General features: G+C 41.0%; 1 protein-coding gene across 5 annotated transcripts in view; it reads left to right on the plus strand.

Moving 5' to 3' along the window:
• Window positions 1-15,559, plus strand: part of KCNJ15 (potassium voltage-gated channel subfamily J member 15) — a 41,805-nt gene extending 26,246 nt beyond the window's left edge. For 2 of the 5 annotated variants that reach the window (XM_019528933.1, XM_019528935.1), the window contains one exon: window positions 13,468-15,559. In XM_019528933.1, coding sequence (XP_019384478.1) covers window positions 13,484-14,611 — 1,128 coding nt within the window. In that variant the 5' untranslated portion in view covers window positions 13,468-13,483 and the 3' untranslated portion in view covers window positions 14,612-15,559. Of the gene's footprint in view, window positions 1-11,340; window positions 11,446-11,891; window positions 11,939-12,586; window positions 12,748-13,463 lie in introns of those variants that run through there. The other 3 variants (XM_019528937.1, XM_019528934.1, XM_019528936.1) reach the window with 3 other exon arrangements.
• Window positions 15,560-15,777: the final 218 nt, after the last annotated feature.

The following is a 15,777-nucleotide window of genomic DNA, read 5'->3' on the forward strand; positions in this document are numbered from 1 at the left end:
GGGGCTTGGAGGGGTGAAAAAGCCTCATGGAGGGCCCCCCCATGCTATGCAGACCCCAGATGGGGGGAGGCAGTGCCAGGACAGAGGGTGTGTTACCTTCCCACTGCTCTCAACTAGGCATGGGCTGCCACTGTGTTGGGTTTAGCATCCCCAGGCAGTGTTGCCACGAGGGGTGGTGCCTCTAGGCTCTTGGCCTGGCCCGGTGCAAGCTTTTGCCTGTCTCGACCACCTGAACAGTGAATGTCAGTTCAGTTTGTTATTGATTCAGTTTATGCAGCTTCGAAAAACCTGTGAAGATCGAATTGATTTCACCTCCGGCTGTTTGAACCGCTGCACTTACCCCATGGGACTAGGACAAAGTAAGGAAGTAGGAGCCGGGGAATAACACCTGTGTTTGCATCACCTCCATCAGCCCTTGGATTATTGAGCACAATCTCACTCTCCTAGCTCAGTTACATATTTCCATGTTATCTGAGTGCTGGCTGTGATTCAGTATAGTTTTTCAGTCACACATACTCTGAACAGCTCTTTCTTCTAGCCACAGTAAAACCGTTTACTAATTCATTTCATTGCTTTAATGCATGTGCTGTATCAGAATCAAGTTGAGTTTTGTTTTTCAATTAGTCACAGTACTAAACTGCCTTCATAACTTAACATGGGTGTGGCTGCAAAGTGAGGCTTGCTGGAAGGCATTAAACTTCTACCGAATCCAAAGAAGATCTCAAAGCTATATTTTCAGAGTCATAAGCCAACACTTTGCCCACTCTGTCACTGTGCTCTGGCCAGATCTACAGGCCTCTAATGTAGCTGGGAGAATATGATATCTCCTGTCCAAGCATAGGAATGAAGCCAGTGACACAATTCACCTGTATGTTTCAACTCCCTGAAATGCTTCAGTTAAGTAAGCAATGAAGTAAAAAATCTATCTTAACTAGGCCTGTGGCTGATTTGTGTGACCTCAGCATGCTGATGAAATTGGCGTTACGATTTTGCAATACTAGAAAGTGTATTTCCAAGGAAGAAGAATGATTCTGCGAAGTTCTTATCACAAAACTTGTTAGAAGCTGATTTTCTTAGAAAACTCTTGGGCTTGGAAAAATTTCTTTACCTGTGTGAACAAGTTCATGCATTGGAAGATGTTTAAAAAAATGAAGTCTTACATCAGTGAAAGACAAGTAATAAGACAAAGCATCTTCTTCCTAAGCATATTGATTTTTAAGTCAAAGCAACTATTACCCTTTGCTAAGTGGTGACTCACATCTTACATGTTGGGATTTACCTTTAAGCTTTATTCAGAAGCAAAGCAAAGAAAAAGAAAATTCAGGCATGCTGCACTATACCATGCAGATGCACCTATAGTGAGAACCACATACAGTAGATTCTAAGGTTAATAAAGGGGAAGAATCATCTCATTTTTGGAAAACTAGCCTGGAGTTTAGTGTATGTTCAATTCCCTGTGCCTGTCTACTTTCAAGTGCTATGTCTCTCTACTGCAGCCTGAGCACCAGAAGCCATTTAGCAGTAGCAGCACAAAGCGCTGTGATTTATCCACCCTGCACAAAATTCCATGGGTACTAAAGATGTTACATTTAGATTCACCAAATGAGGGTTAGGTCCATCTAAATGCCCATCTGTGCAGATGTTCATGGGGGGGGGAACACAAGACATTAAACTGGGCTAAAAATGGTGGGCCCGATCTAAGTTAGTTCACCTGAGTAGGTGCCCCAGGGCTGGAAAAGCCCAGGTGCTCACTCCACCCTGGGGCTGCCCTTTTTCTGCTGCCACCACCCTGATCAAGCTCTTTTTTAGCCCTCCGACCCTCCCACCCCTGGACAGACAACCCCCACACTGAACCTACCTTCCCGTGCCCTCCCAGCAGACCTGCCAGCCTCCCCAGTTCTACCAGCCCCTGACCCTGATCCTGCCCTCATCTCCCCCAACCTAAAGTTACTCACGCTGGGTTCCCTGTGGCTCCTGGCACCAGCGTAGGCCTGTATGTGCTGCTCCATGTCTACGATCATGTGATTTGAAGTCAGTCATGTGATCATAGACCAGCTACAGCAAACACTTGTATGCACCCTATCTTGCTGCAGCTAAACACCCAGTACTGGAGTTACCCCAGGTATCTGTACTGCAACGTAGACGTACCCACAGCTCCCTGTGTCATTAGGAAAGCCCAGAAAAGGGCCTTTTGGTGCTTGAGTTTTTCTTTAGATGCCCAAGTCCAACTTTAGGTCCTCAGAACCCTTGCTTAGCTGCTTCCTGTTTTGGAGTCTCCCAGTTTTTTTTCCAATAATGCTCCCCATGTGCTAAAAGTGTCTGTTTCTGAGTCCATACAGAGCTGAGTAAGTACTGACAGAGCTAAGCAGGTAAACATCTATCTTATAGTTACAGCCTGCTGGATTCACACACTAGACATTTCCCTCTCCACCCTAGTTTGATCTAGTAGATGTTCTCAGCACATACTTAAAGGATCAGGCACTATAAAAATGATAGAGAGGCTGGTTGCAGTGTCCTTCTGCCTCCCCCTTTGCCCACTACCCCAGGATGGGGGAGACCCAAGTTTAAATTCCTTGTTTCCCTGATGAGTGTTGAGTATATCTCACATCTCACAGATGATTGCTGCAGTCCTCAGGTCAAAGCAGTGTAGCTGTGGTGTTTAGCTGTGATTTGTTTGGTAATTTTTTTTTTTATGGGGCCATCTTTACAGATGGGAGAGATATTAGACAAGCTTTCAGGCATAACATGCCCTTCTTCAAGTGTGGGGAAAACCCCCCTAAGCTTCCAGGTTTATGTTGAAAGGCATTCCTCCTAAGGAGTACGGCTTAGGGGAAGTTCAGGCACATGCAGAGGCATCTAACTTTCTCTATGCATTTTATAGGCTACTAACACACAACTTCAGACTCCATGGATCAGAAAGGTGCATCAAACTTAGGCCCTGCAATGCTGCCACCTGCAGTGCCTTTAGTGGATCTAGTGTTTCAGCTCTGTCTCTCAGTTCTGCTTTGCAAGACAAGAAGAATAGCTTTTACCTGTCTCAGTGCAGTGATGGACTGATACATCTTGAAGTGCTCTGAATCTGTGGTATGCAGACACAGGGGATGCCAATGATATCTTCTCTTTGTGTATCAAGTTGTGTCTTACACAGATGCTGAAATTCAGAGTCAAAATTCATTATCAGTTCAGCAAAACTGATCCTCAGCGTTTAACAGAAATCAAGGCAAACTTGTTGGTGGCCCCAGTTTGCTGGGCAGAGTCCTGGTTTTCCTGTTCCTGGTTCCTAGGCAGCTGGAATGGATACTGTTCTTCCCCACAGTATGTCTTCAATGTGTGCTGCTGTTCAAGGGGGTAATATTAGGCTGTCATCTGCCTCATTATTCCTCTTCTATACCTACTGCACATGTTGGGACTGTTCTCTGCCTAGCACTGTCTCTATCTCTGCTGCGAATAATAATCGGGGGTAAGAATCAATATTAACCTTATCTGGATGAGCTTTCTTTTATAAATATATAAACATTCTTCCTGATGAATATGGTGGCTATCAGCAGTAATAAGGGACAGGTTCAGTATCCCTCTTGACAAATAAATAGCATCCACATGCTGTCATTGGATGCATACTGGTACCTCCCATTTCCTACCACAATGGTATTTGAATTTGGCATATGAAAATTTGCAGCCTCCACCCTAAAACCTGGGAAAAGTTGAGCACACCCTTCCTGGGGCCTTTACCAGGCAGGACTTCCCTGCTCACCTGCATTCTGAGACGGTACAAACAAGGATATTTTTGCTTACTGGGGGAAAGGGACTGCACGTGCAAACTTGAGAAAATGTAGCAACAGAATATGAATAACAGATATGCAAATGATGTGTAAAATACTACTCTCTTCCAGTAAGTGTGCCTATTGTCTGTCTATGGGTCATAGCCAAAAAAAGACTGAGAGACTTTAAAAAGCTCTTTAGATGACTAAAGATCCTCAGGCAGGATTTATATGACTAACTCCAAAGTTAGGACACTGAGCAATCCTTGCACAGCTAATGTCTAACTCTGAAGGCACTTAACATCCATAGATGCCTCAGTTTGTGACCTTCCAGTTCCCCAGGCACCAGAGGGCATGTCCACATGGCCCAATAGTACGACATGGAGATACTCTGAGCTAGCTCTGAATGTACTAGCTTTGGGGTAGAAGCAGGATAAGTAGAAGCAGGATAGCCACATCAGGCAATGGTGGAGAAGCAAGGCTTGCTTAGCTTATGCAGAGTGCTACAATAATTCATCAGTGCCGTTCCATTTCTCATTCTGGAGCTAGCATACGCCGATCCGGGCTGTGTATCTCTGCATGGTTCTGGCTTGCACAATGTAGTCATGCCCTAAAGTTCTGCTCCTAGTTGTGCCCTGAAGTGCTTCATTCATGACGGTGCTGAGCAGTTCAGTGCCAACCTCGTGCCTAAGCTCATTCAGGATCCAGAAATCAGATGTCCTTCTGTCAGGTCCTCCTGGGTATCCTGGCCAGATTCCATTGGGCATTCTCAGAGCACTGACAGGACCGGGCTTCAAACGAAATTTGGCAGCTGCTGCTTTTGTGTGCAAACAGTCACTAGAGGAGATGGTGGTGGTGGTGCCTCATGCCCCATATATAACTTTGTCAGGTTGTAGGACAAGAGTCAATTACCTCCACTTTCCTTGAGGAAGTAGGGAAAGAGTCCACCACACATCCTACCTCTCAGGAGCCAGCCAGAACCACCAGACTAGGAGCTATTTTAAGTATGGCATGAAAACATTTTCCAGCCCTCATGTTGACGATGTGATGTTGGCTGGGTAGAATTCAAGATTTTCCAAGCCATTGGAGTGAACATGAGTGAGTGCCACTCAGCAGCCTAGTGGTTAGGGCTCCCATCTGGGAGAGAGCTAAACTTCTGTCCCTGATGCAAAGATTATTTATCTGTGTTTTATCTGTTTCATATGACATGCATGATGACTGCACAACATGAATTCTGACTTTTCCTATTTTTTTGAGTGCATGACTTTGTAATCTTTGTTTACGGCATGTCTTTTTTGTGGGCATAATTTCCTAGGTTATTGTAAAAGCAAGCTAAAATAGCTGGCTGTCATCTTCTACAAATCAGCATTAGGGAGGTTAGGGGTACTTTGCTGATGGATTTTCACAGATACTTGCTGACAGCAGGAGCATTGGTTCCATTTCAGACCCTGGAAGAATGTGGCTTCTAGTTATACAGACTCTTCTGCTCTTTCTCCCCCCAAGGGTGGCCCAGTTTCCTCCATCCAATCTCATTCCTCTTTTCTCCACTTTTGGCTCTATTTCAGTTCCATTCCACTCAACTATTCAGCCCTATGCTCTACTCTTCAGCCTAATCACAGTCTCTCTGCCTACCATGTCTGAGTTCACACCTCTGGATTCCCTGTCCCTCTCCCAGTATTTCTCCCATCCTCAGCTGTCACTCCCCATTTCCTTGTCTAGCTACTCCAGTCTTTCCTATCCTGCATAGGCCTTGTCCTCCATCAGCCCCTGTTTCTCCCTTTCCAGCTTCTCAAAGAATCTTTTTCTCAAAGGATCTTTTTCTTGGCCTTCAGTCAATTGCTCCCTCATTATTCCTCTTTTCCACTAACACATAGTTCCATTCTCCTTTCCCAAGCCCACCCACTTTCAGCATCTCCTTTTTTGTCCCAATCTGTTTCATCCATCAGTCTTCCCTACACCTGTTGGCTCCTGTTCTCTTTCAGCTCCACAGGTTTCTGATTCCCTATCTGGGCTCCCATCCCCTGTCTTCTTGCAGAACCAAATCTCACCCCCAGATTCCTTTTACTCTTCTGCCTTCCTGCCCCATTCTTGCCCTCAGGATCCCTGTACCAATTTAAATATCATGTCCCTTTCTTGGCCCCTGCTGGCTTGGCTTTTTTCTCACCTGTGTTCAAAACAGATACTTCCTTCTACACATTGCTGAGGTCCCATACAGGAATCTTTGAAAGCAGAGGATAGACAGACTTGCTCTGCTTTCCCTTCCATTACTGAGACTTGGCCCAGCCCAGAGATGCTGTTGCAGAGGAAAGTCTTGCTCAGCTTTGGGATAGAGTATGGTCATGGTGAAAAGCATCTTCAGGGAATGTAGCTGGTGCAATCTTAGAAGTCTGTACTGAGTGGTTGTTTCTACACGAGACACTGACTTGCGCAGTAGCTCATGATTGCTATGCAGTAGTGTTGTATGGCAAGAAGCATGATGCAGTGCTACTGTGCAGTAGTAATGAGCTACTGTACAGTCAGCATCATGAAAAAAACATTCAGCAGCATTACTGCGCAGTAACTCTAATTACTTTACAAGTACTAAATGACTGTGCAGTAATGAGTGAGCAGCCAGCGTCTCATGTAGACACAGACAGTATGTCTAAACTGTGATTTTCCCAAAGCTCATAATTTGGCTTAATGAGGAGACCATAGTTTTATATAGATGGCATAAAGGATGTTACTTACTTAAAAAGGCATCCCACTGCCAAATTTAAAGTTCTGGCTCCAAAGTATGAGTGTACAAGAATGTCTCTAAAAGGCTGGCAGAATTTTTTAACGTGGGCAAACATTTTTTAACATGTCCCATTCTTGAAAATGTCTAAGCTGTTTAAATTGTTTTGGCAGCCATGTAGCCTAGAACATTTCAGCCCAAACAATTACAGCTTGGCAAAGTCATCAGAGTTATGTGCAGCTGAAAACAGGGTCTTATAATGGGAGGACTTGGGCAGCTTCAAGAAGTGGTGGCACTAACCTGTAAAAATAATGAGATGAAGATTTGTGAGAGTCAAATATATCCCATTGGTAAATGTAATAATGCAAATAGATACACTCTGTTTCATAGAGAGAGGAAAAGAAAGAGAAAATAGAACAGTGGAGGATACTTCAAAGCAAAGGGCAGAGCCAAGAGCCTCTGAGGATTGGAGACTCCTGTAAGACAATAATAAAGTAAAAGGCAAAATACAGCACTAATGACAGGGAAGACCTTAGTTAGGAGCTAGGATCTCCTGGCTCTAGGAGCTGGTTCTGGTTCTACTACTGACTTGTGATGTGGCCTTTAATAAGGCAGTAATTTCTGTCTCCTTACTGATATCCTTCTATGAAAAATGGGTCTGGAGCTGCTTGGCTACACCACAGGTCTATTGTGAGGAGTAATGACTGTGCAGCACTGTTATGATTAACGTGTTCAGTTGCTAATGTCCCTCTATAATTTGCAGTTTGAATTTTGGCACCCAGGTGCTCAGAAATGAAAAGTATGGGCTCTTAGCAAGCTAGTGTCTGTTTAGACTTGCATTCTTTTAAAAAGCCAGGTATGGTTTGCACAGCAGGAACTGGGGAAAGGGTTATAGGGATGAAAGAGCATCACTTCAGAATTAGGTTTTAAATGACCAACTATGCTACTACACATTAAAGATGAGAAAATTTTAAACTACAAGGAATTTGAAAAAATATTATTCAGGCAAGTGAGACATTAAAGAGTACTGAGCATTTTGTTACTGAGGATGTGTCATTGATAAAAAAGTTTTGACATAACAGGTTTCTGGTGACTTTTTGCATACATGTTTATCTTTATTCCAGCAACATTTTATAACTTCTTTTTTAGACAATATTTAATTTGCTTCTTAAAAAAAAACCAAATGTGATGTTCATGAATGATCCCAGATGGAGAGAAGTATAAAGATTAAAACCTTTTGTTTATCCACAGAACAGGGGGAAAGCAGTGGAACCTACTCCGTTATGCAGGGACTATTCAGGCTAGATTCAGAGGGATGTTGGGGGATAGTGGATGTTAAGAAAAAGAGGCCTATCCAGACTGATCTGTTCCTCTTCCTTTACAGCTTCCAACATTTAGCAGCCTAGGACGTCCTAATCTGTAGATTGCATGTACAAATATTTAATCATGATTTGACTTAAACAGGGTCTATCTGTCTATTTTTTTTATATTTCTGCTCATCACTGTAGTAGGTAACCATCAATTATCTAGATCACGGTGTACGTGTAAGAGGTCTGGTCTTTAATGCATACACAAGAGTATGGAAGGTGCCCAAGACCTACCATCCTCCCTTGAGACCATTGAGACAGGAGTCCAAAGGCCAAACCAAGTCCAAATGCTCAGTGTCCTGTTGGTTGTAACTTCTGCCAGAGAGCAACAGATTAGAGCTGCTACTGACTGCCTAGGGCCTCCGTGAGAATGCTTTTCTTTCAGGATGATGTCCCGTAGTCTTTCTCCAACCAAGAAATACCCATAAGGTAGTGGGGGTTAGGGTTTTGAGGCACCCTATATTTGCCTTACTTTGGGGGTTGCAACATTGTGGTATTTTATAGGAACTACCTGCCAAGAGTATCCCTACTGTGTTGCCACCAGGCCCTCCAGTTGGCTACAGTTTATAGTTGTACCCAGGACATACTCATCAATGTAGTGTCTGATAATCCTCAATGTTAAACCAATAACAATAGCAAAATCCATGATGTGGACTTTGAAGGGGTTATGAATCCTATATGATACAGTAGAACATTTTTGACTTGAGTTCATTCTCAGGTGACCAAATGTCAGTCAGGCAGAGATGCATGCTGACAAAACCAATTCTAGTTTTCAATGGTTTACTCCGTTTGCTTAGATATGCATGTCTAAAGTTAACCACTCATTGGACTTTCTTCTACAACCTTGGACATCAAGTTGTGATGGAGGAGAGAGGAAAATGGCTCAATTATAATAAATGACTAGTTTTAGGATCTGACCTATCAACCAAGAAAAATCAGGAAGTTGTCTTTATAGTCATGAGCATTTGTTTGTTTCAAACAAAAGAGTATTTCTTTGTTTATGAAAAATACGTAAATGGGCTTGCAGGCCTTGAGAAAGCATAACTCCAGGCTAAAGGTGAAGTCATTCCTTCATGCAGAGTAGAAGGTTTTAGGTGACAAGGCTGTCCTACCAGAGCTATAGTTTGGGAGAAGACGAAGGGCTCAGTTACAGGAACGCTCCACCTTCTGGAGTCCATGAGTCAGAACATGGGCGATTTGACTGGTAAGCTGTCACAGGCCCAGATTTCCTGAGCCTGTCACCTTTCAGAGGTTGCATAGTTTAGAGAGATGGTGATATTTCATGCTACACAAAGCACAGAGAATTTATGAGACACTTGCATAGTTAACTGAAGCATGACAGACCTAGTAAAGATCTTAAGATTAGACAGCTTTTTTTTGGTTTTGTTTTTTAAATGTGGAGCCTGCTGATGGGTAGTTGGATTAAAAGTGCAGTTCAAGTACTGGCAGGGGAGGAAGGCCCAGATGGTGAAGCACATCTGATATATAAACAAGAAGGCATTTGAAGACATTTGGTCATTATGTGCATGTTTGCTTGATTTATGTTGGTCTCCCACAAGCTATTCTGGCTTTATGTGTATGGATATTTTTGTACGTGTGCATATTGGCCTCTGCTCTTTGATAATGTGGTCTTTGGAGTCAGTGTCAATCTATCTGTATCATTGGCTCCTGGCATTATCTTAAGAGGTGTGGTTAAGTATGCAACTAAACTTCATAGTTTTGTCCCTGCTAAACTGCTTTATTATCAGGGTACATTCTGGTGAAGTCTCTCCTTCAGTTGATCCAAAGTTCTGGTCAAGAATCAGAAGAAGGTCATTGCAAAGGTACTGTAGGGTTATGCATGTCTCTGCATCTTCCTTTATTATGCCATCTTTTTCTTTCACTCTTATTCCATTCATTTTCATTTTGGAATTAGAGTTTTTGTAAAGTTTTAACCAGGTATTCTGGCTAATAGAAATGGTACTTTTCAGAGTAGATCACCCAGATAATAAATTGTAGATGCTTCTTTACAATTAGTAATATATTCTTATTATGAATATTTCCTTGAATAATGTAAATTTGTTAAATAATGAATGCTTTCTGACTGATGGAAAAATAGAGAGAAGGATAACAATTATAAGGGGACAAGAACTTGAGACAGAATTAAAAACGTCCAGCCAGAGCAAGGACATCTCTATGTAGAAATACCTGAGAAGTCTATATAAAAATGAATGGAAGGGAGAATACTAAGGGAAATATTATAATACCATGATATAAATTCATAGCTGGTACATAGATAGATCTCATTATATAAATCTATGATTTGTCCTCATTGGGCATACCACATTGGTTGCCTGATCTCAAAAAAGGATACTTGCAGTATTAGACAGCATTCAAGGATGAACAGTGAGAATGATTAAGGACAAGGAAGACCTCTCATATAAAGAAAAACTTAAAAGAGTGGGATGGCTTACTTTAGGAAGGGGATGAATAAGAGGGAACAAGGTAGAAGTGTGCAAAATAATGAATGTTTTAGACTAGTAGATGGAAATTTCCCTTTCATTATTTTTCTCACTACAAGGCCAAGCACACATACAAAGATAATTGACATTGACAAATACAAAATTGCTGTTTTTCAACATAGCAGAATATGAGCCTGTAGTACTCATTGCCACAAGTTATAAAGAGTTTTACAAGACTATAACAAGAGGCTCCTATAACAGTAAACATTTTTTAGCAAGAGCTTTTAAAAGGATTCAGTCCCTCTAGATTCAGGATATAAGGCAATCTCTGTTTCTTGTGGGAATTTTTTATTCTCATAGAGAGATTATTCTACAACTGGCTACAGCAGAATTTCTTCCTCTGAAGTGTCTGGCACTAGCCACTGTCCATGACAACATATCAGATCACTGCTCTGATCCAATTTGTCAATTCCTGTCTTCCTGCATTAATGCAACAGAAAGGAGAAGAAGCACTTTTCCAGAGAAAGGAAACCAACATGAATTTTCCAAAAGAAGGAAGAAATTGAGGATCACGCAGGAATAAGTGAAGCAAGTCAGAATACTCAAAGTTTAAAACAAACAAACAAAAATCCTGGGATTCAACAGGATCAATTCAGCACGGATTCAGAAGGAAGACAGCAAGACCATGGGAACAACTGGCTAACAGAAATACGAACTAAGAGAGAAGGAAACCAAAGACCGGAGAAAAGCTATTTTAACTTGTATATAACTTGCTGAAATTCAGAAGCCCACTGATCTCTCAAGCTGACTAAAGAAGTAGTGAGAACATTGGGAATGGGAGGTGGCTTCAGGTAAGGGTTGAAAGGGAGATTTCATGGACCACATAGTACATGTAATGAAGAACATGTCTTGGTCAATACAAGACGTGGTCCATAATATAGCTGCCACCCCAGAAGTAACCCTGCAAAGGACATGTGCCTCCCAGGCTCCTCCCTGCTCTAATGGTGGGACTGTCTTGCAGTAGCATTGCAGGGTCTGATTACTCTTCACATCTGCTCCACTTCCTGGTGCGTTGAGGGAAGATGGCAGAACTCACACCTCAGAGTCCTGCTCAAGCTTTGGGGAGCCAGCTGTAACCTTCTTCTACACACAAAGCAGAGATCAAGGTAGGGTGTGCAGGAGATGGAACTTATTCCCCTGTACGTAAAGTGTTCATAAAGGCCAATATTTTTCTTCCCTTCAGATACTCAAAGCTATTTGTGGAAGGGAACTAATTTTAACAAATCATTACTTGTGGCTGGAAGCAAAGACTGATGGGGAATGGGCTTTAGTAGGCAATGGTCGATCCTCTGGATCATGGCGTACACGTGAGAGACGTGTGCAGGTGCCTGATTAATCCATTTTTACAAAGTCCTTTTTAAAGGGTGACAATATCAACATCAGGACAGATTTGGGGCCCTTTTGTGTTATTAAGTTCGGCACCAGAGTCTTTTGATTAAATGGCATGCATTTTTCCTTGTACGTTTCCCATTAGAAGCTACATATGTTCATGTTAAGGTGCCTTTTCCTTTGGTGACAACGTTTAAATTCTAAGCTTGTTTAAATAGCAGTTGCTTGTATGCTGCTTCCCCCTCACCTCCCTCCCTTCGGTTTCCTCCTGTTGTTCTTTTTCAGATCACTTGGCCTTTTTTCCTGTTTATTATCCGGACATACTGTGCAGCGTATGTGCTGAGGTGACTGTCACATAAAAGATCTCTTGCTGGGATCATCAGAGCGCTGCTATTTTTTTAAATGTATGCTTTAATTGATCCTGGAATACAAAAATGTGCTTAATGATTAGGACAAAATCAGAATGATTTACAGCCTGATTATAATAATAATAATAATAATACCAAAGTTTAACTTTTCCCCAGAAAAACAGTAACTCAATTAAAGCTGTATTCAGTAAACGAAATGCTCTTTTATTAACATAACAGGAAAGTACAACAGCAAACAATTATTTTCTTGTCCTAGGCTGGCACATACATATACCACCACTGCATCTTGAATTTCCTGAGAGTTTCTTTTAAGTAGCTGCAAGGAAAAACGTATCTTTTTTATCTGGTTCATAAAAATGAATCACTTATTAAAGTTTCTCTTTGAGCCAAACAGTGGAACAAAACAATGCTTGTTGTGTGAACTGCCAAAGCACAAAGGATGCATAGGGGGTTTTTTTTAGAGCAGGAAGTTTTGTTATTGGAAACTACTACAATGTGCCCTGTCCTTGCACTACATAACCCTGTCTGGTCCTGAAAGCAGTGTCTTTTTACTTGCCTCATCAAAGTGGCACAGGCAACCTTCCACTGCACTCTGTGGGCTTTGTTCAGCCCTGGGTGTCCTCACACTTAATCTCCATCCGGACTGAACTGGGATGCACAGTAAACAAACTTCAAGAGTCTGGTGGTTCAATGATTGCTGTGTTTGCACAGGTCGGGCCCACTGCTAGAATGCTGATTTTGTGAATTTACCTTCTGTTTTCCATGGACTGTTTGAAATTGATGTGCTCTGTTATAAACAGTCTTGATGAGTTTTCAGGTGCAACATTTTTTTTTTCCAAGCTCTCCTTTATGTATTCATGGGTCTATGCTGTTTCCCTGTAACTTAGTTATATGTTTAGCAAATGTTTATTAAATCACTTGTGGAAGTTAATTGGTCATACTTAAATTTTGTCGGGTCTATATTGCCTGAAGAGCTTGGAGAGGCATGGTTAGTGTACTGATCCTATGTTCTAGCCCAAGCATCAAAATGTTTAATTTTAATGTAATCTGTCTCTGGAGTACATTGGTAGGATTTGTGTTAAAAAAATAGTCTCTTCTCCTTTCTTTTTACATGAGAAGAAGTCTATTTAATATCTTTACAAAAATAAAATATTAACATAGGCGTTCAGCTTGGTCACACTCTTTTCCAGGCTTTTTCCTTATATGGCATTCAGTAAAGTCAAATAATTACTTTTTCTTTGAAAAAAATTACTAGCTTTAGTAGCAAATACTATATGATAATAACTTTTTTTATTCCAGGTGGTTTTCTTGCCTATAAATATGTAATGTTTCTATTTGCTATTGATCAGTATTTTTAAATGGTTTTAAGAATCAGTTATGTACTCTGACTTCATGTAATAACTTAATTATTTTTCTATTTCCTGTTCTTAGGACTGAAGCACTGAAAATGGAAGCCACTCAGATCAATATGTCAAGTGCTCCACTCATTAATGGTGGCATCAATGCTCAGCTCAAGACACACAGACCTCGTGTGATGTCCAAAAGTGGCCATAGCAATGTGAGGATTGACAAAGTGGATGGTATATACCTGCTTTATCTTCAAGATTTGTGGACCACAGTTATAGACATGAAGTGGAGATACAAGCTAACCTTGTTTGCTGCTACTTTTGTGATGACCTGGTTCCTCTTTGGAGTTATCTATTATGCTATTGCATTTCTCCATGGAGATTTAGAAAGGAATCCATTCTCTGAGAAGCATGTACCTTGTGTTGAGAAAGTAAACTCACTAACTGGAGCATTTCTCTTTTCTTTGGAGTCGCAGACAACCATTGGTTATGGCTTCCGTTTCATCACAGAAGAGTGTCCTCATGCCATTTTCCTACTGGTTGCCCAACTGGTTATTACAACCTTGATTGAGATCTTTATCACTGGTACTTTCCTGGCCAAAATTGCAAGACCCAAAAAACGGGCTGAGACTATTAAGTTCAGTCACTGTGCTGTAATTACCAAGCACAATGGAGAACTTTGCCTTGTAATTAGAGTGGCAAACATGCGGAAAAGCCTTCTGATTCAGTGTCAGCTGTCTGGGAAACTTCTTCAAACCTACGAAACCAAAGAAGGGGAGAAGATCCTTCTCAACCAAGACAGTGTCAAATTCCATGTTGACTCCTCTTCAGAAAGTCCTTTTTTGATTTTACCTTTGACCTTTTACCATATATTGGATGAAAATAGTCCTTTAAGAGATCTCACCCCCCAGAACCTAAAAGAAAAGGATTTTGAACTGGTTGTCTTCTTGAATGCCACAGTAGAGTCTACCAGTGCTGTCTGCCAAAGCAGAACTTCTTATATTCCAGACGAGATCCACTGGGGTTATGATTTTGTACCTGTAATTTCTCTTTCTCCAAGTGGAAAATATGTTGCTGATTTTAGTCAGTTTGAGAAAATCAGAAGAACCACAGATTCTACCTTTTATACTATGGACTCTGAAAAACAGAAACTAGAAGAAAAGTACAGACAGGAAGATCAGAGAGAGAGAGAACTGAGAACAATATTATTACAGCAAAGCAATGTTTGATTGTATGTGCAAAATTGAACATTAGTAACTTTTATCTACAAACTGAAACAGAAGCATATTCTCTATGCTGTATACCTGTTACGAAGGCAGAGTGGAGACCTCTTCAGCAAATAGCTTTGGCCTGGAGTATCTATCCCTTTGTCAGGTTGAGGTGTTAAGTATTTTTTAATTAGATGGCATTTCTTTGCTTATATTATTAACCTAATACAATAGGGTTTATGTTATGATTTTGCCATCTCCCAATTGTTAAAGCAGACATGCTACTTACCATTGGTAAGTGTAGTTTGATACATTAGGCAGATTTCTTCAAATATTTATTTGTCAGGGTTTAATTATAAATATGTGATCTCAGACACAGCATACAGTTCTTTTTCAAATAGATATGCTTCTTTAATAAGTGTATTCTCATACCAGATATATATTTGCATGGGCTTCCTGGGATTGAAAATATACCAGTATGAAAAAAATGGTTCAGTCAATGGGGAAAGATTGTTCACCTGGTAAAGGCCTTCTTGAATGAAAGGCAATGACTTGCATACTAATAGCTTTGCTGGGTTGTGGTAAATGGTGCTCTTTGTTGCACGAGGGGCCTTTTGTTCCTTAAATACTAATTTTTTATCATGTTACTGGTTTATATGTAGTAGCTAAAGAGGAAGCGAAAGGCAGGTAAACAAAAAATCAAAATGGTAATTCACAAAGGTTAAAACTGACTTTGATAGACCTATTGCTATTATAAAGTGTAAATAGTTTATAACAGTAGCATAACAATACATTTCTACAGATTATTTGCTTTGCTATAGGTTGTAATGAGTCTTGGTTAAAAGAAATCTGAATGACTTCTGTAGACAATATTGACATGTTTTACATCTTTCTGCCTTAATGGACATACATTCCTTTGATCCATTTCCATTAAACCAGGTCCATTAGACCATTCCACTAATGAAGGGATTTCATTTGGGTGATTACTGATTTCTTTGTGGCACCGCAAGACGGTGTAGTACTGTACTTAGATTCTGAAACAACAAAATACTTAGCATATTCAGTTCTATATAACAAAAAACAAAGAATACAGTTGATTTCTTCAAATGATCATATAGTGGGGAGTAAACCCCATTCAAGAGGAAAACCACCGCATGGAGCAGTGTTGGGTTTGTAACATACTTGCT

Source organism: Crocodylus porosus, unplaced genomic scaffold (genome assembly GCF_001723895.1).
Source record: "Crocodylus porosus isolate Cpor-Errol unplaced genomic scaffold, CroPor_comp1, whole genome shotgun sequence".
In the NCBI taxonomy this organism is placed as follows: Eukaryota; Metazoa; Chordata; order Crocodylia; family Crocodylidae; genus Crocodylus; species Crocodylus porosus.